This window comes from Aquarana catesbeiana, linkage group LG12 (assembly GCF_042186555.1).
Source record: "Aquarana catesbeiana isolate 2022-GZ linkage group LG12, ASM4218655v1, whole genome shotgun sequence".
Lineage (NCBI taxonomy): Eukaryota > Metazoa > Chordata > Amphibia > Anura > Ranidae > Aquarana > Aquarana catesbeiana.
The window spans coordinates 21456221-21481419 of NC_133335.1; the positions used below are offsets into that span (position 1 = coordinate 21456221).

Below are 25199 nucleotides of genomic sequence, written 5' to 3' on the forward strand. Positions count from 1 at the left end.
GCTGACCCCTGTCCTCTGCCCTACTGACCTCTGTACACTGCCCTGCTGACCCCTTTCCTATCCCTCTGCTGACCCCTGTACACTGCCTTTTTGATCCACTGCATACCGCCTTGTTAACTCCCTGTCTTCTGCCCTGTTGACCCCCTGTCCTCTGTCCTGATAACTGTACACTGCCCTACAAACTGCTGACCCCATCATCTGCACTGCTAATCCTCTCTACACAGCCTTACTGCATCCTATACACTGCCCTGCTGACCTCGCATGCCCCCCAACATTTTTTACTGCACCCCCAGATCAGGCAGGCTAAATCCGGCTCTGGTGACCGCAGGAGTTGCCAATGTCATTGCTGACCTTTTTGCCCATGACTTCCATATGTTAAGCTTAGCATTAGGTGACTGCTGGCTTTAAACCAGAAGTGAATTCTTCTGATTTGGGGGTCACAGGAAACTTACCACAGACAATAACTCCTCTACTCCTCTCTACATTTACCCCAGGGTTAGCTAAAGGGATGTGCCTATGCTTGTAACTAGGATTACTGTAGGGGTGAGGGCACCTTCCTTCTATTACAAGGCTGACAGGAGTAGTGACAGCAACCTCACTACTCCTGTCAGCCCACTGGGATCCCTAAGCTTGAACATCATTAATAGGGAGAAGTGGAGTGGAGGGGGCGCAGATTGGCATCTTTGCCTTGGGCACTGGATGACCTTGTCCCAGCACTGCTCACATTTGCTATGCAACATTTGATTATATCATGCTTTTCAGCCTAGTCATATATATATATATATATTTTTTTTTACAGGATGTCCTGTTATGCTCCCAGGAGACCCATACCTTTTCACGGAGGCGCTCCCTGAGAGCGGACAGATGTGCGTCACGGATCTCCTTGCTGAGCTCCATCTTGTAGTTGAGTTTTTCCTCAGCCATTCGGCTGAAATTGTTGTTGTCTTCTATTGCCCGGTGCAGGACGTCTCGCTCGTGCTCCCGCTTCTCGGCAAGTTGTTTCAGCACCTGAGCTTCCTGGGACTGATGGGGAAAAAGGACACAAGTTCTGAATTACAAGGAATTTATTTGAAGGAATAGTCTGTGAATCAAAGCTGTGTGCAAGATCAACCCCTGAGCCGGTCCCTCGTCAAGCCACCTCCCCGAGAGACCATTCGACGAGCAGCCACCATCAACCCAAGCACCCCCCACTATGGACAATGTCCGTTGTGCCTCCCAGATCCAAGAGAGCACCAAGTTCAGTCTCCCCAATGGCGAATCGCCCTCACCACACACACACCTGCAGACTGTGGGACCAGAGGGGCCAACTTCTCGATGACATGCGTCAGCCATGCATTCTATCTTGGCAAAACAATCAGGAAACTCCGCCAATGCACCGGTGATTACTTACACCATTCACCAAATGGTAGACCTTTGATCCACAGACCATTCCTTCATTCGTTTTTTGGATCTGATGATTAGAATCCATCCTGATGGCCAGTTAAGTACAGACCTATATCGAAAACCCACGGCGGGTAACACGCTGATACATACCTCCAGTGCACACCCCCATCCCCTTACCAGCATTACCTATGCGCAGTACTTGAGACTGTGCAGAATTTGCATGGATGAGGTTGATTTTCACCAACAGGCCAATGCCCTACATGAACGCTTCCTTCAGAGAGGTTTTTTCTGGGCCTACCTTGAAAAAGGCATTGAATAAAGCCTTTGGACATGACAGAACCTCCTTGTTATATGACTTTCCTCATAAAACACAAGGAAATTATTTAACATTTGTCTGGTACCTTATGGTGCCCTATTATACACCGGGGAGCTTAGTTCTACAGGTTTTGGAGGGCTGCAGATTTCATTTTAGGTCAAAGTAAGAAGTTCATTTTGATGTTGGTGGCCCCATCAGCAGCATATCTCCATCTTCCCTTTGATCCCCCGATGCTTTGTTCAGCCACTGGGTTTAGGAGAGGTTTGACTTCCTCCCATCCAATGGGACTGCCTGGTGTGTGTTGAAATATAATGAAATGAGGCTAACGGTCTTTGGTCCTGAACAGTGCCGATAAAGTAGTGAACAGAAGGGGTAAGTATGTGTAGCTATAGGAGACGCCATTTTGCATTTTTCTTGCCAGGTTCATTTTAAAATGCAACTATGGTGTCCCATGTAACAAATACTGTATACAGTGGAACCTCGGTTTGCGAGTAACGCGGTTAACAAGCGTTTCGTAATACGAGCACCGTATTTTTAAAAATCGCAACTCGGTTTGCGAGTGTTGTCTTGCAAAACAAGCACAATTCAGGCCAAAACGGTGTGCAGTGCTGGAGCAGAGCCGAACGTTGCAGATCGCCGCCGTTCGGAAATGCACGGACAGCACGGCTGACCTCGGCAAACCTCGGGTAGGAAGTCTTTCCGAGGTTTGCCGATCTCAGCCGAAGTGTTCTCGGGCGTTTTCGTCCATTTCCGAGGCTCTCCGGTGCCCCCCCCCCCCCCGCCTCTAGCCGCATGCGGTATTGCATCCCATTGAAGTCAGTGCGGAACAAATTATTTTTGTTTCCATTGACTTCAATGGGAAAACTCGCTTTGATATACGAGTACTTTGGATTACAAGCATATGCTCGTAACCTGAGGTTCCACTGTATGTACATGTAAACCCCTCACCTCGTAAAACAAGCCATTCAATTTAAATTAGAAATGAAAGGCAAAACATGTGTGTGTACAGATATAAAAAAAAAAACATTATAAATACCTTGTTTCCCTTTTTTATAAGTGATCACATTCCCACATTCCATACTCGTTGATCCTGCCAGTGAAGTCCATGTAATGCAACTTCCTGTGATGGGTGGCCACAACTCTGCACTGCTCCTGAATTCAGAGCAGAGTTGCCACTCTCATGTATGCTGTGTGTCTGCTTGCAGTATAAGAGGAAAAGATGTTGTATGGAGCTTGGCTATCAGCATTGTCACTGCTAATTCACAAGCCTGAATCTTGTCAATCAGCACCTGGCCACACCCAGTCCTGCCCACTGCTTTCTGCAGATGAAATCCTCCCACTGTGAGCTGCAGTGTCTGGAAGGGGGAGTGTGTGAGACACAAATGAAGGAAGATTTGGCTCAGTCAGGGAAGGCTAAAAAACATTTTTTAAAGTGGAACTAAAACCTTTCTTTAAAAAACTATGAGCAGGCAGACTGTTTATTGCATACTGAGTGGCAGCTCTGCAGCTCAGTATATATTCCGACTGTGTGCCAGGTTCACCGAGCACCTCTGTATGCACGGGAGTTACGTCATCGCATGCCAGCCATTTAAGATGGACGATGACTGGCACCTGGAAGAAGCCAGGGTAAGGTGTCAGTGACAGCGAGAGATCTTGCAGGTTTTGGACCACTGGAGTTAAGGTACAGTGCCTTGAAAAAGTATTCATACCCCTTGATATTTTCCACATTTTGTCACGTTACAACCAAAAACGTAAATGTATTTTATTGGGATTTTATGTGATAGACCAACACAAAGTGGCTCATAATTGTGAAGTGGAAGGAAAAGGATAAATGGTTTTCCAATTTTTTTTTTAAATAAATATGTGAAAAGTGTGGTGTGCATTTGTGTTCAGCTGAGTCAATACTTTGTAGAACCTCCTTTCACTGCAATTACAGCTGAAAGTCTTTTCCCAGCTTTGCATATCTAGAGAGTGGCATTTTTGCCCATTCTTCTTTTTAAAATATCTCAAGCTCTGTCAGATTGGATGGAGAGCATCTGTGAACAGCAATTTTCAAGTCTAGCCACAGATTCTCAATTGGATTTAGGTCTGGACTTTGACTGGGCCATTCTAACACATGAATATGCTTTGATCTAAACCATTCCATTGTAGCTCTGGCTATATGTTTAGGGTCGTTGTCCTGCTGGAAGGTGAACCTCCGCCCCAGTCTCAAGTCTTTTGCAGACACTAATGCCGCATGCACACGGTCAGACTTGCGAATGGGCTAAACTCCGTTGGCATTTCTAACGGAAAGATTTAGAGCATGTTCTATATCTGAGTCCATCGGCAATGCCGACAGAAAAAGTCCGATAGGGCATACACACGGTCGGAATGTCCGACCAAAAGCTCCCATCTGACTTTTTCTGTCGGAAAGTCCGGCCGCGTGTACGCGGCATTACAGGTTTTCTTCTAAGATTGTCCTGTATTTGGCTCCATCCATCTTCCCATCAACTCTGACCAGCTTCCCTGTCCCTGCTGAAGAAAAGCATCCCCACAATGTGATGCTGCCACCACCATGTTTCACGGTGGGGATGGTGTGTTCAGAGTGATGTGCAGTTTTAGTTTTCCGCCACACATAGCGTTTTGCTTTTAGGCCAAAAAGTTCAATTTTGGTCTCATCTGACCAGAGCACCTTCTTCCACATGTTTGCTGTGTCCCCCACATGGCTATTAGCAAACTGCAAACAGGACTTCCTATCGCTTTCTTTCAACAATGGCTTTCTTCTTGTCACTCTTCCATAAAGGCCAGATTTGTGGAGAGCACGACTAATAGTTGTCCTGTGGACAGATTCTCCCACCTGATCTCAGCAGCTCCTCCAGAATTACCATGAACCTCTTGGCTGCTTCTCTGATTAATGTTCTCCTTGCCCGGCCTGTCAGTTTAGATAGACGGTCATGTCTTGGTAGGTTTGCAGTTGTGCCATACTCTTTATTGGTTAGGTGACTTCTGAAGGCAATTGATTCCACTAGATATTAGTTAGGGGTATCAGAGTAAAGGTGGCTGAATACAAATGCTCGCCACATTTCACATATTTATTTGTAAAGAATTTGGAAAACCATTTATCATATTCCTTCCACTTCACAATTATGTGCCACTTTGTGTTGGTCTATCACATAAAATCCCAATAAAATACATTTACGTTTTTGGTTGTAACTTGACAAAATGTGGAAAATTTCAAGGGGTATGAATACCTTTTCATAGCACTGTAAGTATTGAGGACCTTAGTTCTGCTTTAAGGGACGGTTCACATCACATGCAGTCCAGTGCGTTTTTTTTCTGCATCAAAAACGCATGGATAGCAGTTTATATGGTTTCCAATGGCATAGTTCACATCAACGCGGCCAGTTCCAGTGCGTTACAGTTCCAGAAAATAAAGTAGAGCATTTTTTCCGCACGGAACTGTACTGGAATGCGGTAAAACGCATCAAAATGCACCGGAAAGCGCATGTCCTTATTTAACCGCTTAACGACCGTATAACATAGATATACAGTGACAAGGAGGCTCGGCTGCACCTGATCACATCCTAGGAATGTGCTGTGGGGTGTGCTGTGGTTAAACACACCCAGGGCTTTTTTTCAGCGGGAACGTGGGGGAACGTGGGTGAACGCAGTTCCGGCACCTCCAACACTGAATTTATACAATGGCAAGGGGTGATGGGGTGTGATGGAGGGTCTACTGATGCTGGCTGCTGGGGTATCTATTGTTGCTGGAGGGGATCTATTTTTGCATGCCAATCTATTGTTGCTGGTGGAGGATCTGTTAATACTGGGGGGGTCAATTGTTGGAAGGGATCTCCTTTTTAGGGAGGGGTCTATTGTTGCTTGCTGCTGGAGAGTCTATTGATGCTGGCTGCTGGGAGATCTGCTGTTGCTGCTGGGGGTCCATTGTTTATGGGGGTTCTATTGCTGCTGCCTGCGGAGGATCTATTTTATTGCTTTTCTTGTTATCATTACCAAATTGCATACTAATTACTTAGCACTACAAAATGAACAAAATGATACTTGGCTCCGTATTCTCTAAAAGGGGCCATACTGGGAACTGGGTAGAAGGTGGAACCAAGGGTTGATGCTCAGAGGTGGGTAGGGGATGGAACCAAAGGTTGGTGCTCAGAGGTGGGTAGGGGTGCTGCGCAAACTTTTGGCTCTGTATAAATTCTGTATAATGATAATAATAATAATAAATGTTATGCACAAGCAGAAGTTGTCAGATGCATGCTGTATGCGTTTCCTGCTTTAAAACTCAGCAATGTGTTTATTTTTCTTCCAAATAAGAATGAAAAAAACAATTTTGAATGAATATCCCCTCTTAATAATTATGATAGACTTTGGGTCCCCACCCCACCCCATTAGGATTCTGCAGTAGTGGCAGCATACCTTCCTCCTCTCCTCGGCTGCCTCCAGCCTCTTCTGCAGCTCCTCCAGAGAGATTTCCTTCTTCCGGGGAGAGGTGGCCAGAGGAGGACTGTCCGGGGACAAGTCTGAGGGAGACTTCAGGATCACCTCGAAGCTCTGCCCTGACGCTCTCTTATTCAGCTGCTTTACCTCCATGTCTGTGAAAGGAAAGATTCAGAAATCGCAGTTACGACATATCAGGCATCACTAATAGCAGTTCGTCACATTCATCTGGAGTTGTTCCTTAAGGTTCACAGCTATGCGTTTTTTAGTACGTTTTGCAGTTTGCAGAAACACACTACAGGCCACTTAACGTGGTTTGCTATGGTACACGTTCACATCTATGCGTTTTTAAGCCGGTGCGTTTGTGGAAAGGGTCAAGGACTTTTTTTCCCCACAGCAGATTGCATTTTGCGTGTAACAGACTTCGATGGACTTGCACCAAGATAGCAAGTGCTGCATTTTTGATGCGTTTTGCATTTTTTTTTCTCTCCATAACAAGCTGTAAATAGCTGGTTGTTAAAGCGGAGTTCCACCCAGAAATGGAACTTCTACAGATCGGATTCCCCCCCCCCCCGGTGCCACATTTGGCACCTTTCAGGGGGGGGGGGGGGGAGCAGATACCTGTCAAATCCACCCACTTCCGGGCATAGATCGCCACACTTTGTGCTGGCGAACTGTGCAATGTCTGGCTCCTCCTCCTTCCCCTCTTCCGCTGTCTTCTGGGAGACACACAGGTCCCAGAAGACAGCAGGGACCATTCAGATTGCACAGCGTGACTTGCACATGAGTAGTAGGAAACAGACTGTGAAGCCGCAATGCTTCACTTCCTGATTCCCTTACTGAAGATGCCGGAGTCGAGGGACGGGTCGGCTTTGGGTGAGGACATTGCGGGCTCCCTGGACTGGACTGTGCGTATAATTATGCAAGTACCGGTATATACCTGTGTACAACTACATCCTGTCATTGACTACTATGGGCAGCTGTACACAGCAACTCTTACTCCAGGAGAAGATTTTTTTGCAAGCTCTGTATGCTTTTGCATGCTATACGGCCCCCTTGTGGCCATGTTCATCCTGAAGTGTAATTAAACCCAAACAATGACCTTCTATTAGTTATTAGTTATACAGACAAAAGCCTTTTGTAGTATGTGTTTATTAAAGCGGTGTTTCAGCCGCAAATTTTTTTTTTTTTTTAAAGTGAGCAGCTACAAACACTGTAGCTGCTGACTTTTTTAATAAGGACACTTACCTGTCCAGGGAGTCTGCGATGTCAGCACCCGAGGCTGATCCGTCCATCGGATTAGGTGCAGGCGCCGCCATTTCAACTAAGGGAAACCAGCAGTGGAGCCTAGCGGCCGGTTCCCGACTACACATGCGCGAGTCGCGCGGCGCTTTGTGAATGGCCAGCTTGTCTTCTGGGACGCACACAGGTCCGGGAAGACAACGGGGGGCTCGCCACAGAATAGGATGTGATGTCCTGGGCCGCGGCCCAGCTGAATTGGTAGGTACTAGAGAAAGTAAAAATTTGTTTTAAAATATCTAAAAACGAGGGGTGGAGAGGGGTGGTCTTTCATTTAAGACCACCCTTCAAAATTGGGTGGAACTTCGCTTTAAGTTAAAAAAAATACCAGTTGATCCTGCCAGAAATCTTGTCAGCTGATAACTTCCTGTGCTCTCTGCCTGTTTTCAATTACAGGGGTTGATTTACTAAAACTAGAGAGTGCAAAATCCAAATCCAACCAATATTTGGTGTGACCACCCTTTGCCTTCAAACCGGCATCAGTTCTTCTAGGTAGTTTTGCACACAGTTGTTGAAGGAACTCGGCAGGTAGGTTGTTCCAAACATCTTGGAGAACTAATCACAGATCTTCTGTGGATGTCGGCTGCCTCAGATCCTTCTGCCTCTTCATGTCATGCCAGACAGACTGCATGAGGCTGAGATCAGGGCTCTGTGGGGGCCAAACCATCACCTCCAGGACTCCTTGAGCTTCTTTACACTGAAGATAGCTCTTCATGGCATTGGCTGTATGATTGGGGCCCTTGTCCTGCTGCAGAATATATTTGGGGCCAATCGCACGCCTCCCTGATGGTATGGCATAATAGTTAAGTAGCTGCCTGTATTTCTCAGCATTGAGGACACCATTGATCCTGACCAAATCTCCAACTCCATTTGCAGAAATGCTGCCCCAAACTTGCAAGGAACCTCCACCATGCTTCACAGTTGCCTGCAGACACTCATTATTGTACCTCTCTCCAGCCCTTCACCAACAAACTGTCTCCTGCTACAGCCAAATATTTCACATTTTTTACTCATCAGTCCAGAGCACCTGCTGCCATTTTTCTGCACCCCAGTTCCTATATTTTCCTGCATAGTTGAGTTGCTTAGCCTTGTTCCCGCGTTGGAGATATGGTGTTTTTTTTTGGTGGCTATTCTTCCATGAGGACCACTTCTGGCCAGACTTCTCCGGACAGTAGAAGTGTGTATCCCACTGGTTTCCCCCAGTTCTGTGCTGATGGCGCTGATGGACATCTTCCAATGTGGTAGAGAAGTAAGCATGATGTGTCTTTCATCTGGTACATTGTTGTCTTGGCTGACCACTGCGTCTACGGTCTTCAACGTTTTTTTGTGCTTCTTCAAAAGAGCTTGAATGGCATGTCTTGAACCCCCAGTCTGCTTTGAAATCTTTGCCTGTGGGAGACCTTGCTGATGCAGTAGAACTACCTTGTGTCATGTTTCTGTGCTCAGTCTTGCCATGGTGTATGACCTGTGACCTGAAACTGTCTTCCACAACCTCACCTTAGTAGCAGAGTTTGGCTGTTCCTCACCCAGTTTTAAGCCTCCTACACAGCTGTTTCAATTACTGACTGAATGTTACAACCTACATATGACATTGATGATCATTAGCACCTGCTTGGTATATTTGGCTAATCATACACCTGACTCTAATCCTACAAAATCCCTGACTTTGTGAAAGTGTACAAGTGTACGAATTGATGCTAGTTTCAAGCCAAAGGGTGGTCACACCAAATATTGATTTGATATAAATTTGACTTCAGTTTGCGCACTGGTAAATTGATAAAAATAAACATGATTGCCAAATATTCCTTCAACACAAATACGCTTGAGGCTGCTTATAAGATCCTCCTGAGGTGGTATTGGGTCCCCACCCGGGTTGCCCGCGGCTACCCTGGGTACAGTGACAGCTGCTTTCCAAATTTTGGTCAAATTGGGGGACGTGTTGCACACGTGGTGGTCCTGCCCGAGATTGGTAGGGTTTTGGTCTAGGGTGTTTAGCCTACTTCGAACTCTGTTCCGTGTCACGGTGCGCAAGGATGTCCAGTTGGCCCTTCTGCATTGTCCCATACTTGGCCTTTACGCTTACCAACTAAAGTTGGCTGCCTATCTCGTTATCTCAGCTAAACAGACTATAGCCCAGACCTGGAAGACCTCAAGTGTTGCCTTCCAGGGGATGAGGGCGCGGATGACTGCTCTGATGCTCATTAAGTATATGTCCAGCATTTTGAGCGACTCCCACTCTAAATAAGGTTTGGGAACCGTGGAATTCCTACACGTTCCCTGCATTTCTTACGGCTTGCTTGGGCCGTCTAATGATTATTACCTGTGGTGCTTCTGAGTCTGAGAAATAATTTTCTCCTTTTTCTCTATTCTTCCTGATCACTTTTTTTTTTTCTTCTGCCTTCTTTCTTTTTTCCTCCTCGGGTTTCTTCCTACCCATGTCTTTGGGCGGCTGTAATCCTTCCGGGGGCTTGCTCCCTCGGGTAGGTCCTTCCTGAGACACCAGCAACCCTGCCCTAGTGGTGTATTTTAGTTTTGTGCTGCCCTAGGCAAGTCTAAAATCGGGCAATCCCCCCCCCCATCTAAATTTGGCCCACACCAGTTGCGGTATACCGTTTTTGTCTCAGGGTCTGATGGGGAGCTGCAGCTATTCATAGTAAACAGCTGCAGCTTCCTCATCAGACCCTGAGACATAATTCATCCAAGTGCCATATAAAGAATTACTGCCCGTCAGCGGTGGCCGACACATAAGAGACGCAGGGGCACCTCCCCCCTAATATCCATTCTTTTTTTTTTGTGAAGCACATGATTAGAGCCTGAGGCTCTAATTGGCTGCAAAAAAGGTTGGGCTCTGCGCCCCGAGCCCACCCACTTGTGACATTAGCGAATGTTGATTTGCTATTGTCTTTCTGCTTCTCCTCCCGGCCAATCCTGACAGGAATCGGGTCCTAAGACTGGATTGGCCAGGATGAAAAGCTACCGGATTTGGCCGGGAGAAGAAGCCACCTGCGACCTGAATGGGGTAAGTGCAGGGCTGGTGGATGAGCGAGCGGGCGGTTTGTTTGCCGCCCCTCCCAAAAAATGGAGCACCAGTCCTCACTGCTGCCCATGATCTGACGTTCATGGTGATACTTTACATGTGTGGGACGATTGCCGTTTGCATGCGTGTGGGACCAACACATGCATTCGCCTTTGCGCGTGAGGACAGGGGCACTTTAAATTATTTTTTAATTATCAATTTATTTTCTTTTTATTATTTTTACACTGTTGCTTTAATTTTTTTTTTTCTTATCACTTTTATTGCTGTCTCAAGGAATGTAAACATCCTTGTGACAGCAATAAGCATGTGACAGGTACTCTTTATGGAGCGATCTGGGGTCTTTAACGAATTCAGCCCCGGAAGATTTGGCTGCTGAATGACCAGGCCAATTTTTTGCGATCCGGCACTGCGTCGCTTTAACTGACGATTGCGCGGTCATGCGACGTTGCACCCAAACAAAATTGACGTCCTTTTTTTCCCACAAATAGAGCTTTCTTTTGGTGGTATTCGATCACCTCTGCGTTTTTTATTTTTTGCACTATAAACAAAAAAAGACCAACAATTTAAAAAAAAAAAAAACACAATATTTTGTACTTTTTGCTATTATAAATATCCCCCCCTCCTTTCTTTTTTTTTTTTAAAAAAAGCAAATTTTTCTCAGTTTAGGCCGATATGTATTCTTCTACATATTGTTGGTAAAAAAAAAAATCACAATAAGCGTATATTGATTGGTTTGTGCAAAAGTTATAGCATCTACAAAATAGGGGATAGATTTATAGTATTTTTATTTATTTTTTACTAGTAATGGCGGCGATCTGCGATTTTTATCATGACTGCGACATTATGGCCAATCGGACAATTTTGACACATTTTTGGGACCACTGGCATTTATACAGCGATCAGTGCTATAAAAATGCATTGATTACTGTAAAAATGTCACTGGCAGGGAAGGGGTTAACACTAGGGGGCGATCAAGGGGTTAACTGTGTTCCCTAATGTGTGTTTTAACTGTAGGGGGAGGGGACTGACCTAGAGGAAATGACAGATAGATCGTGGTTCCTAGCTAACAGGAACACACGATCTGTCACTCCTCTCAGAACAGAACACGGATTTGTGTGTTTACACACACTTCTGTGTCCTGTCCCTCGTGCTCGCGATCGCTCTTGGCAGGCACTCATCGCGGCCACGGGCTTCGGCACCCCCGCGTGCGCGCCTGCTATCCAGATCCCGTGAGCCAACGTATAGCTACGATGGTTTGCGGGATCGTGCCGACCCGCCGCAGTAAAATGACGGCAAATGTCGGCAAGCGGTTAAAAGCATTCAATTACCAAGATCTGTGTTTTTGAATGCTTTCGATTTTGAAAAGCTGGCGGCCGATGTTTTCTGAATAAACTGGAAGTGATGTCAAGTCATCGCCTCCGGTTTACTGTTACGAACAGCTGATTAAAGCCGGCCCTGGCTTTGCTTGGCTGTCTGGCTAGCCGGCGGACGTGCCAGCTGGTCCCGGTGGGACAAGAGAGCTGAGGAAGGGGGGGACCCCTATCTCGCTGCTCGTAATAGCAATCAAGCGGCTAGTAAGCCGCTCTGATTGCTATTACAAGGGAGCTGACCGCCAGCTCTAAAAAAAAAACAATACCGAGATGATGCCTGAAGCTGCAGGCATCATCCTGGTATAACCACCGAAAGGACATGAAATAGTTAAAGAGCTGCCTCTGCCCCTCTGCCTGGGGGCGGCTCCGCCCGCCCCCCTGAAAAATGCCACCCAAAGCAAATGCCTTTTTTGCCTTGCGATAGATACTCCCCTGGTCACGATTTTTGCCTATTGTCACATATCAATCTCCATCCCTGTGACCCAGTGTTGCCTAATATTGGCCACCATGTATATGACTCTTTCTAGCTCTTATGTTTATCATTACATGTCAGGCCCGTGCGTTGGGCAATTATGCGCTTATTTTTTGCTCTTGTTGAATCGCAATAAAACATATTGTGACCGAAAATATTTTTTTTTTTTAAAGTTAAAATGAGAGAAAAGAGGGTTTTGGGGCTTTAAATGAAGCAGGAACCAAAGGGATAACTGCCTCCATCCTTATCATTGATTAAAAATAAGTATGTATGTCCAACTTACATCTGCATCCGCGCAGCGGCAATGCGGCACCACGAGTTGCCAATACACCGCAGGGTCTCATCTCCGGGGGGGCCGTGAAGGCTTGCAGAGGTTACTATAGTTACTACCCTAAACACATTGTACACATTTTTTCACCTAGATCCCCCACCGGGGTCTTCACCCCCACCTCCCACTAGGGCTTTTCAACCACATTCACGGCCTTAGGATCTGTCTGTGCCGGTTGTTTTCACCTCTGCAAGCCTTCACAGCCCCCGGACATGAGACCCTGCGGTGTATTGGTGACTCGTGATGCCGCATTGCCACTGCGCGGATGCAGATGTAAGTTGGACATACAACCTTGCACAATGCTCCCCTTATGTTCTTCCCTTTAAAAAAATTTTCCTTGTTCCTCTTTGTTTTTACCCCCATTTTTCAATTAATATTTTTTGAGACTATGTAGAAATTATGTTCTCTGTTTCTAGATATTTCCCATGGTTTATGCTCCTGATGAGCGGCTACAAAGCCGCGAAACGCGTCGAGCCATCGATTCCTACTATCATCTTACCATGGATTAACCAATATTCCCTATGGTTCAACTAATGTTTTTAATAATTTATCATATTAACCATGTTAATTCCCTTTTTCTTCCCCTCCTCTTTTTTTATTTCGAGAGAAATCTAGAAAGAGTATCTAGGCCATTCAGGCATTAATCTTATCTTGGCTATGTTTACAAATATATATCTATTGCTTGTTCTATTTCCAATACATGAATGTCTACTGGATTGTGGATTACTATGTAACTTATGTTGAAAATGATCAAATGTTCTTAGAGGTTGTATGCCGAAAATGTTTTATATAATGATTATTCAATATAAATAAACATTATTTCCCAGTCACTCGACTTCCTTCATTGCTGCTGTGTGCTTCATATAAAGTCCCGCCACTCGCTCTTATTTTTAATTTTTTTTTTTTTAAAGCATTCTTACTTTACAGCATTTCTTCAGACCTGCCTAAAACTTTTGCACAGTACTATATCTCTAAAGGACTACAGAACCACACCCGCCTGTTATGAAGAATAGGGGTGGGGTTCCATAGTCCTATCTTCTTTCTATTGTCCTCATACAGTATGGTGAGTGAACACAACTATCACCTTAGGACAGAAAGCATGTTAGAGGACTACCAGGTAACAATAAAGGAAAAAAAAAAAGCAGGAAAATGAAAATGAATGCAGCCACCACACCTAAGGACTAGTAAGCTGCAATATATTACATTTGCTTTTGGGTTTAGATAAATGTAATCTCTATCTTTTTATTAACTTTTGCAGTATAAATATAGCATTGTGACAAAGTTTCAGAAATATCCTACACTGTATCATTTTTTTTTAGATACATTTTAAAGTTGCAGATATTCCGCTGGATGTCCTCCAGCTTCTTTAGCTTTGAGTCTGAGAAACATATCCCAGTATTTAGAACCCCACTGATAAAATGGTCACTTTAAAGCAGGGGTCTCAAACTGGCGGCCCTCCAGCTGTTGCGGAAATACAAGTCCCATCATGCCTCTTCCTGTGGGAGTCATGCTTGTAACCGTCAGCCTTGCAATGGCTCATGGGACTTGTAGTTCAGCAACAGCTGGAGGACCGCCAGTTTGAGACCCCTGCTTTAAAGAGTAACACCACTTTTGTTGAGAACCCCCCCCAGGTGACCTCTGTACATTGCACTGATTTAAAAAAAAAATTTGGTGCAGATTCCTACCTTTTGTAATTCTGAAGATATGTTTTTTTTTGTCTGTGTCCATGTGCTCAGTGAATCCGCATGGGAGTGGTTCTCTAATTATCAGCTGCTGCCCCTGCAGGGTCTGCATCCCTTTAGACATGATTCCCTTTTGGAGTATCTCACCAAAAAAATGAAATTTTTTGCTGCAGGGGATGCCCAAAATCTGACTTGTAGTGCAGACTTCTAGGAAAATCAGTGAGCCAATCACACAAGCAGGAAATGGCATTTTCAGGGGGGCGTTCTGTACAAAGTCTGTCTACAGAACGCCTCCAGGTGGCCATATTGCATTTTACAGAAAATGACAGCGCTGCAGATTGAAAAGGAAAGATATAATATATGTTTTATTATGTACTTTTATGTGAACCTTTTTCTTATGTTTTATGTCCATTTCCCCTGCGTGGGAATTTGTTATCTGGTTTTCCCTTTTTCATATTTCAATTAAAATATTGTACCAGAAAAGAGGAAGGAAAAGAAAAAAAAAAAAAAAAGGGAAAAGGAAAGGTCATTTTTTTTAACATTTACTTACAAAATGACTTGAGTCGCAATTGTATATGCTATATATATATATTTTTTTTTAAATTTACTATTTTGTTTCCCAGGAAAGTGGAATTACCCTTTAAAGCCCAGCTCAGGGTTCTGGGTTCTCAATGTTCCCACAAGAGTAGCCAAGGAAGCAGCATTTTTCTGTAGTCCAATGGGCGGGGCCGACAACACTGGCTGGGGGGATTTCAAAGCAGCCGTGGCACCGTGTTGTCAAACCAAACAGGAAGTTAGGAGGTCACTGGACAGATCAATCTATATTTTTCTGTATTTAACCACTTAAGGACCAGGCCTATTTTTCAAACTTGTTGTTTACAAATTAAAATCATTTTTTTTTTGCTAGAAAATTACTTAGAACCCCCAAACATTATATATATATTTTTCAGACACCCTAGAGCAGTGATGGTGAACCTTGGCACCCCAGATGTTTTGGAACTACATTTCCCATGATGCTCATGAACTCTGCAGTGTAGATGAGCATCATGGGAAATGTATTTCTAAAACATCTGGAGTGCCAAGGTTCACCATCACTGCCCTAGAGCAGGGATATTCACAATTAGCGGACCTCCAGCTGTTGCAAAACCCAAGTCCCATCATGCCTCTGCCTCTGGGTGTCATGCTTGTGGCTGTCAGAGTCTTGCTATGCCTCATGGGACTTGTAGTTCTGCAACAGCTGGAGGTCCGCTAATTGCATATCCCTGCCTTAGAGAATAAAATGGCGGTCGTTACAATACTTTGTCACACCGTATTTGCGCAATTTTTTTAAATTAAGTTCAAAAACAAAAATTACCCAAGTTCAAAAAAAAATTACCCAACATGTCACGCTTGGAAAATGCGCCCGCTCGTGGAATGGCGACAAACTTTGACCCTTAAAAATCTCCATAGGCGACGTTTAAAAATTTCTACAGGTTACCAGTTTTGAGTTACAAAGGTCTTTTGCTATAATTATTGCTCTCACACTAACACATGTGTGGTTTAAACACCGTTTACATATGGCGGGTGTGACTTATGTATGTATTCGCTTCTGCGCGTGAGCACGGAGGGACGGGGCACTTTAAATTTTTTTTTTAATTTTACTTTTTATTATTTTTACACTGTCCCTTTAAAAAAAAAAATGGATCACTTTTATTCCTATTACAAAGAATGTAAACTTTCCTTGTAATAGAAAAAAAGCATGATAGGTCCTCTTTAATGTGAGATCTGGGGTCAAAAAGACCTCAGATTTCATATTTACCCTTAAAGTGGAGTTCTGCTTAAAAAAAAAAATATATATTTTTTTTTTTTTTACAAATACTGCAGCTGCTGACTTTTAATAATTGGACACTTGCCTGTCTCAGGGTCCACTGTGCATGCCCGAGCTGCTCGGCGTGCCGTGACTGGCCAGGCAATCGTCTGGGACCTGTGATGAGTCCCAGATGATTGCCGAGAGGGGGGGGGGGGGGAGAGGCCGATCTCCCTTCAGGTGCCGCGGTGCACCGGGAGGAAGTGGAAGCTGGGACCCTCTAAAAAGAGGGTATCCGCTCCCTCCCTTCCCAAAAAAATGACATGCCAAATGTAATTTTTTTTCACATTTTTAGGAGCCTTTTTATTTATTTATTTATTTTTTTAGGGTGGACCTCCGCTTTAAAATGGAAGTTCCATTTTTGTGTGGAACTCCGTTTTAAATGGAAAAAAAAAGTCAATTTTTTTTTTTTTTTCCCCTTTAAGGCTGTTGAACGTCGCTTTCTTCATCCAACGTCATTGGATGAAGAAGGGGGCCATTAGACAAGTTTGTTCATTTTCGTTTCATTAGTTTATTTAATTTTTTTTCCATTTTTCAGGTCATTCGTTATTATCGCAATTCATAAATTCGTACATTTGTAAATTTGTTCATTTGTACATTCGTAAATTCGTAACATTTATAAATTCGATATTTGAAAATCCAAAAACCCGAAAATTCAAAAATCTGAAATAGTAACTAACTATTAAATTATAGGTATTGTAATTTCCTTTCAAATTTGGCTGTCAGTGAACGTAACAAATACGAATTTATCCGAAGTTACACATTATCCGAAATAACGAATGCTGCATCTAAGGAGATGGAATGGAACAAATTAATAATAAATAATAAAAAGTTTTTATTATTATTGTTATTTATTATTATTAATTCATTACGTTCTATTCGTTTGGATATGGCATTCGTTATTTCGGATCATTCGTTACCGTCGGATAAATTTGTATGTGTTACGTTCACTAACAGCCAAATTTGAAAGGAAATTACAATACCTATAACTTAAAAGTTACTAGTAATAGTAGTTAAGATATTATTAGTTAATTATTATTTCAGACTTCCGAATTTACAAATTTACTAATGTAATGTACGAATGTATGAATTTACAAAGTTACAAATTCTTCGAAGTTAAGAATATTCGGAAAAATTAGTTAAACGGGTTTTTGTTAATTCGGATATTTCCGAATTAACGAATTTGTCTTTATCGCCGCCGATAAAAGTGATCTCGCAGCAAATCCGCCGCGGAGACCACTTTTACCCTAAAGAGGACCGCCCGCCATTTCAGAAAATTCTGGGGTTATGGCGCCTATCTGCTGCCATAAAAACGCTATTCAACGTCAAAGTACCGACGTACAATGACGGCGGTTTGCAGTAAGTGGTTAAAGGAATTAAACATTTTTCAGGTATTGCATATTTTTGTTCACAGTAGTAAATACATCATCTACTATGGTTGTGCCCAGGATGACATCATGGCAGGGTATTTCGCACACACAAAATGACTGACCTTCATACTGGTAGATTGTGTTGGGATGGGGCTGGGAGTAGAAGCAAGAGCAGATCAGAGACAGCATAGAAAGTTCCTTCATCTTCTCTTTGTAGGCTGCAATAAATAAATAATTACATGATTTAACAAAATAAGAATTGTAGCTTAGTAAATCAGGTCAGCAAGATCAGATCTGGCAGGGGAGAATACCTGCAAGAGAAAGTGAAACTGTAGCAGCAAAAAAAAAAGATCTTTCCCCTTTCCTCTGCCAGGCCCGACTGTAAGGTGTGGAAAAGCTGTGTAAATCTCAGGACTGGATGGACAGAAATGACAATCCTTTGGCTCCCCTATATGTATTTCATCCGTGTATTTAGCTGTTTGCCTGGAGCTCTGGATTAAAGAGATTTAGCCTCCCTTTTTTTTTTTTCTTGCTAAGTTCATGCATGCTAAATAAAGTGTAAGTATAAAGCTTCCACCTATATATATATATATATATATATATATATATATATATATATATATATATATATTCTCTCATAGAGGTCACCATACTCCCCCTTGCAATTCCTTTATCTGCTTTTCTCTCTAGAAGGATGGAGCCTTCAGACATCATCCGGGGTCACCATCTACTTCCTGGGCTGGATGCTACAATCATGTAAAAATCCTGGTGGCTGTGCAGAATATGACCCTGTTCACACATGTCTGACGCAAATCGGCCTCGGCTTCTGCCTCCCACCTTGTGACGTGCTACAAGGTTACAATGTATAGTCTGCAGCGGGCTGATGATATCATCAAAGCTTAGGCAGAGATACTGGACTGGAGCTCAGGGACAAGGCTCAATGCTACAGGTATAGTTCGGCATGAAAGTTATAATGTGCAGTCCGCAGCTGATTGATGATATCATCCCAGCCTAGGCAAAGATACGGGACTGGGGATCAAGGACCGTTCTCCATGCTACAGGTATGGTTGGGCCTGATAGATACAATGTGCAGTCTGCAGCTGATTGATGATGTTATCTGAGCCTAGGCAAAGATGATGGATCGGAGCTCAAGGACCAGGGACAATGCTACAGGTATGGTTCAACATGAAAGTTACAATGTGCAGTCTGCAGCTGATTTATGATGCTATCTGAGCCTAGGCAAAGATACTGGACTGGGGATCAAAGACTGGTTTCCATGCTACATGAATGGTTGAGCCTGATAGATACAATGTGCAACCTGCAGCACATTGATGATGTGATCTGAGCCTAGGCAAAGATAATGGATCGGAGCCCAAGGACCATACTCTATGCTACAGGAATGGTTGAGTGTGAAAGTTACAATGTGCAGTCCGCAGCTGATTGATGATATCATCCCATCCTAGGCAAAGATACGGGACTGGGGATCAAGGACCGTTCTCCATGCTACAGGTATGGTTGGGCATGATAGATACAATGTGCAGTCTGCAGCTGATTGATGATGTTATCTGAGCCTAGGCAAAGATAATTGACCAGAGCTCAAGGACGAAACTCCATGCTACAGGAATGGTTGAGCCTGATGGGCACGATGTGCAGTCGGCAGCACATTGATGGTGTTATCTGAGCCTAGGCAAAGATATTGGACTGGGGATCAAGGACCAGACTCCATGCTACAGGTGTGGTTGAGCATGTGATCCAATCGCTTTTCTCCCACAACAAAATGTTTTGTGGCTGATTGGCAAATATTTAGGCAGGATTGTCACATGGTGGTGGAGTCTGGGGGGGGGGACACCTTATTTCTGTATTGAACTCTAATATATCTATATATCTATATATCTATATATATCTATATATATAGAGATAGATAGATAGATAGATAGATAGATAGATAGATAGATAGATAGATAGATAGATAGATAGATAGATAGATAGATAGATAGATAGATATAGATATATATATATAAAAGGAGTTTTGACTTTCATTGGCTGCATGCTTCTTTCAGGTATTGACTCAAATATACTGAAGCCAGACACAGCCAAACCACTATCATCACAAGCAATGGAAGTACAGTATTCCCCTTTCATGATAGGTGCACTTTAAAGTGTTACTAAACCCACAACAGTAAAATCAGTCTGTATATGCAGTAAAGCATGCTTGTTATACTCATTGTGGAACCTAAGAAGTTAATGCTCTTTGTAAAAAGGCTGTTTGATCCTGTCTCCTCTGATCCTCCCCTTCTTCCACTGACTCCTAATAATTTCCTGATAACAGAGTCTATGGAGTCAGGCTGCACATGCTCAGTTTGGTGTGTATTGCTAGAGAGGTTTTTTATGGCAGGATGCATGTGATCAGCACAGGGCCAATCAGCACTGTCCAGACAGAGGATCAGGGGTAATGCAGTCTCATAGCACAGTCAGAAAACTCCTCCTACAAGCTTTAACCAGACACTGATAGAAGTCGCAAGACTGCTATATACTGCTCATGAGAAAACGGAAAATTCCTATCAAAATACTTACCGTAATTTTCCTTTCCTGATGGACTCCATGGCAGCCAACGTGTGGGTTTAGTCCCGCCTCTACTACCCTATAGGACACTACTCCCATAAATCTTTGCTCCTCACCAGCAGCCGTGTTCGATAACTAGCCTACTCCAGTCATTTGGGAGGGAACTCCTGCTGCCATGGAGTCCATCAGGAAAGGAAAATTACGGTAAGTATTTTGATAGGAATTTTCCGTTTTCCTGACAGACTCCATGGCAGCCAACGTGTGGGAAATAACTCGCCGTACACACCCGGGTGGGCAAAATGCTGAAGAAAACAAAGATTTATTTAATACCGTCCACCGACAGTACTTTAACACCAAAATCAACTGAGGATAGAGCAGCTGGCTCAACACAATAGTGGGACATGAAGGTATGGATCGATGACCAAGAAGCCGCCCTGCAAATCACTTCAGGCGAGACGTGACGAGAAGCTGCCCACGAGGTCGAAAGACTTCTAGTCGAGTGCGCTGTCACCGCTTCTGGAGGAGCCAAGCCCTTCTCTCTATATGCCCATTGGATCGCCTGTACAATCCATGCAGCAATGGATCTGACTGAGGCTCGGAGCCCCTTGTTCTTCCCGTAGAACGACACAAAAAGATAATCGGATTGACGGAAGGGAGCCGTTACTTCTAGATATTGCTTCAAGGAGACACCAACATCGAGTGGGTGTATTTCCAGACTTCCGGCAGTTCTAAAGGTAGGAAGTGAGATCTCTTGATTCTCGTGAAAGATAGAGGTGACCTTAGGGTTTGACCCTAGCATTGGAATTAGAGTCACTCTGTCTGGAAAGAAGGTTAAGAAAGGTTCTTTTGACCCTAATGCCTGGATCTCGGACACCCTCTTGGCTGAGGTGATGGCAATTAAAAAGGCAGTCTTGATAGTAAGATCTCTAACAGACAGTGGTTTAACGAGTTGAGAAAAGAACTCAAGAACTAGAGGTAGATCCCATTTAGGGAACCTGGGTTTCCTCTGAGGTCTCATTCTAATTGCTCCTTTGAAGAATTGTTGAATAAGGGCATGTCTGGCCCAGGACACCCCAGTAAAGGCTGAGATCGCTGAAACCTGTACTCGCAACGAGCTGACAGATAAGGGCAAATCCAAGCCTGATTGGAGGAAGCTCAAAATGTCCTGGACTGCAGGTGCGCCACATGACTTGGCCCTGGATGACATATGGATCGAGAACCTTGACCAGATACGCTCATACACCCTGTTAGTGCTTTGTCTTCTTGCATTCAGAAGTGTAGGAATAACCTCCTTAGGGCAACCTAGTGCTTCCAACCTACCCCTCTCAAGAACCAAGCCCTCAACTGTAGGTGAGCTGGGCATGGATGGAGAATCGTGCCTTGGAAGAGTAGATCCGTTCTGGCTGGAAGAGGAACTGGTTCCCGGAAGCTGAGGAGTGATAGGAGAGGAAACCAAGGCCTGTTGGGCCAGTAAGGAATGATGGCTATTATCTCCACCTCCTCCCACCTGAGCCTCCGCAGGAACTGGAAGATGATAGGTGTCGGAGGGAAGGCATAGGCTCTGTGGAACCACCAACGTTCTGTCAGTGCGTCTATCCCGTAGGCCTGTGGATCTCGAAACCTTGCATAGTACCTCGTTAGTTTTTTGTTGTACGGGGAGGCGAAGAGATCGACCTCTGGCGAGATCCCTAGTGTTAGAATCCATCTGAACACATCCTCGTGGAGAGACCACTCGTTGTTGTCCAGGTGGACTCGTGAGAGAAAATCCGCTTGGACATTGAGAATCCCTGGAACATAGGTTGCCGTTAGGTTGACCAGATTCTTCTGGGCCCAGACCATTATTGGTTCCACTTCTTGAAGCAGAGACAGGCTCTTGGTACCCCCTTGTTTCCTTACATAGGCTACTGCCGTCGTATTGTCTAGTCTGAGTAACACGGAAGTCCCCGCTATCAGATGACGAAATGCCAGCAGTGCCTGGAAGGCCGCACGCAACTCCAGGATATTTGACACCAATCTCCGCGCTGGGAACTCCCAGGAACCTTGAGCCACTTCCGCTAGGCAATGAGCACCCCAGCCTCTCTCGCTGGCGTCTGATGTCACAGTGATCCAAGTGATGGGAAGGATGGAGTGACACCTGCGTAGATTCTCTTTCTGAAGCCACCAGAGGAGGGAACCCCTCATGGTCTGAGAGATGTAAACGCGCTGATTCTTGTCGCCCGACCATTGAAGAAGAAACCCCTTCTGGAAAGGACGCATCCTCCACTGAGCCCATTTCACCATTGGAATTGTGGATACCATGGTGCCTATGATTCTCAGACACTGGAGGGCCCGGAGATGAGAAGAGGAGAGAGCCAGGCGAATCCTGTCCCGAACTATTGTGATCTTCTCCTCGGGTAAGGAAATTGTGCCTTTCGCTGTATCGAAGAGGGCCCCGAGGAACACGAGAGACTGAGAAGGCTCTAGTTGGCTCTTCTCCCAGTTCAGGAGCCAACCGAATTCTTGGAGAGTTGAGATGACCGTATCTCTGTGTTTCAGGAGGCAATCTCTGTCTTGCGCCAGTAGGAGGAGATCGTCCAGATAGTGGTGAAGACGGATCCCTCTGGTTCTCAGTAGAGCCACAACGGCCAACAGGACCTTCGAGAAGACTCGTGGAGAGGTGGACAGACCGAAGGGAAGGCATGTGAACTGTAAGTGTAGTTGGCCTATGGAAAAACGGAGAAAGCGTTGAAAGTCTGCTGCTACTGGAACGTGGAAATAGGCGTCCTTGAGATCTATTGAAATGAGCCAGTCTCCTGGTTGAACTGACTGTCGAATTGTGGACAGGGTTTCCATTTTGAACCTTTCCTTTTTGATGAAGAGGTTCAGGTGCGTCAAATCTATAACAGGTCGCCATGCTCCACTCTTTTTCTGGACCATGAAAAGAGGAGAATACATCCCCAAGCCACGTTGGTCGTCTGGGACAGGAATAGCCGCGCCTTGATCTAACAAAGATCTCACGTAAGCTAGAAGGATTTCTCTTTTTTCTTCTGCGGCTGGAAGAGATGTGGGGACACATCTGAGCCTGGGAGCACTGCTGAAAACCCAGGTGTGACCTGAGGAAATCGTCCTTACGGTCCAAAAGTCCTGGATCGAGGCCGCCCAAACATGCCGAAAGCGGAGGAGGCGAGCCCCCACCTGGCCTGCCTGGGCGGGCCCCATCTCAAAAAGACTTGGTCGGTTCCTTCTCACCCGACATACTGGTCTTAGCCGTCTTCTTAAAAGAAGATTGTCTGGCCTTCCAGGATCTGGAGAACTCACGGCCTGGCCTGTATCCACGTGCTTCCCTGGCACGATCCTGGTTCTGTTTCCTTGGAAACGATCTTCTCTGACCTTGTAATCGCCTGTCCTGGGGGAGGAACCCCGACTTACCCCCGGTGGCACGGGTTATGGCGCTGTCTAATTTATTACCGAAAAGAGAGGACCCATCGTAGGGGATACGGCACCAAACCTGCTTTGATGCTGGGTCTGCCAGCCAGGGGCGAAGCCAAAGGGCACGCTTGGCAGTAACAGCAGACAACATAACTCTAGCCACCAAGCGGATAATGTCGATTGAAGCCTCCCCCAGAAAGGATGAGGCTAACCTTAATTCCTGGATGGGCGAATTCTTGGCCACTTCCTCCGAGACACCTCTAAGTGTCTCGTCCACGCTATCTGACCACGTCTCCATGGCCCTGGACATGGCGGCCAGAGCCAAGGCTGGTTTACATGCCATGCCCGCTGTGAGATAGACCCTCTTCAAATCCGAGTCTATCCGTCTGTCCAAGGCGTCTCTGAACGAGACCGTGTCTTCCAGAGGGAGGGTCACATGCCTGACCAATCTCATCACCGCTGCATCCACTAACGGAGCAGACTCCAGTTGCTTAACATCTTCTTCCTTGAAGGGATAAAGCCTCTGAATTTTAGAGAGAAGGGAGTTCTTCTTCTCTACCTTTCCCCACTCATCCGTGATAACTTCACCTAATTCAGTGAAAAAGGGGAAGCTGACACGTTCCTTCTTCAGCTGCTTGAAGAACTTCCTCTGTTTTGCAGGGGCCGTCACTGGCTCTTCCCAGCTTAAAGTTTCCTTTATGGCTTTAATCAGAGGAGGGAGTAAGTCAAAACTAAATCCAGTATAAGGGTCTTCTCCTTCTGAATCACTATCCGAGGAGACAGCAGACAGGTGACTGGGTAAAGAGGACTCACAAGTGTCCTGAGCCTGGGTATCTCTGATTGGTGGGTCTGGAGGCTCTGTAGGAGAAACATGGGATTGGCTAGACCCCAATTCTCTTAGATTCTCTTTCACGATCTTCTCCACCAGAGACTTGAGTTGCTGATCTGATCCACCTCTTTCACCTGTTGCTTTTATATAGCAGGTATCACAGAGGGATTTGCCTAAAGGAACCTTTGCCCTACACCCCCAGCAGGCTCCTTCGGTTGCATGACTGGAGTGAGATTTGGAAGGGCGAGATGGTTCCCGGCTACGGTGTCTCGACTTCGAGGAGGAACCGTGATGTCCAGATCTGGAAGAGGAATGCCGGTGCTGTGATCTAGAGGAACCACTTCTGTGCGAGCTACGTTGTTGAGTAGACCTAGAAGGGCTGAAAAAGAAAAACACAAGTCCATCTGTGTTAATGGAGACAACAGATAACTGATGTTCCATAACCCCCCCCCCCGCAACACCCAGGCAGGAACCCCCCCTACCAAGTACCTGTTGCGAGAGGGCTGGCCAGGGGCAGGCGGTGAAGCGCTAGGGTTCCCAGAGGGATCCATCGGGGCTGAAACAACAAGGCAGCCAGATAGGAATTAAAAAGCAGTAAGGGCAGGCCACAAAACCTGTCCTCAGAAGCCTCCTCACCTGATATAGCAGACTCAGAGCAAGGGGATACACTGCCGACAGTCTGAAAGCATTCCCAAGCCTGCAGACCATTTTCCCAAATTTAAATCTGGCGCCCCTGTGACGTCACCGCCGTGCCGCTAGTGCGCACGCGCAGTTACCGCTATGCGCGTGCGCGAACCAAGCCTCGTTCTCGCGCCGTACCCGCGCATGCGCAGAACGGCCGCGAAAACGAAACCAGGAAGTGA

General features: G+C 45.2%; 1 protein-coding gene across 1 annotated transcript in view; it reads right to left on the minus strand.

The window, feature by feature from the left end:
• STMN3 (stathmin 3) overlaps positions 1-25199 on the minus strand; it is a 36731-nt gene that overhangs the window by 3890 nt on the left and 7642 nt on the right. The window contains exons 2-4 of the mRNA XM_073607370.1: positions 17660-17755; positions 6113-6288; positions 832-1023 (exon numbers count right to left, since the gene is read on the minus strand). Coding sequence (XP_073463471.1) covers positions 832-1023; positions 6113-6288; positions 17660-17755 — 464 coding nt within the window. The remainder of the gene's footprint in view (positions 1-831; positions 1024-6112; positions 6289-17659; positions 17756-25199) is intronic.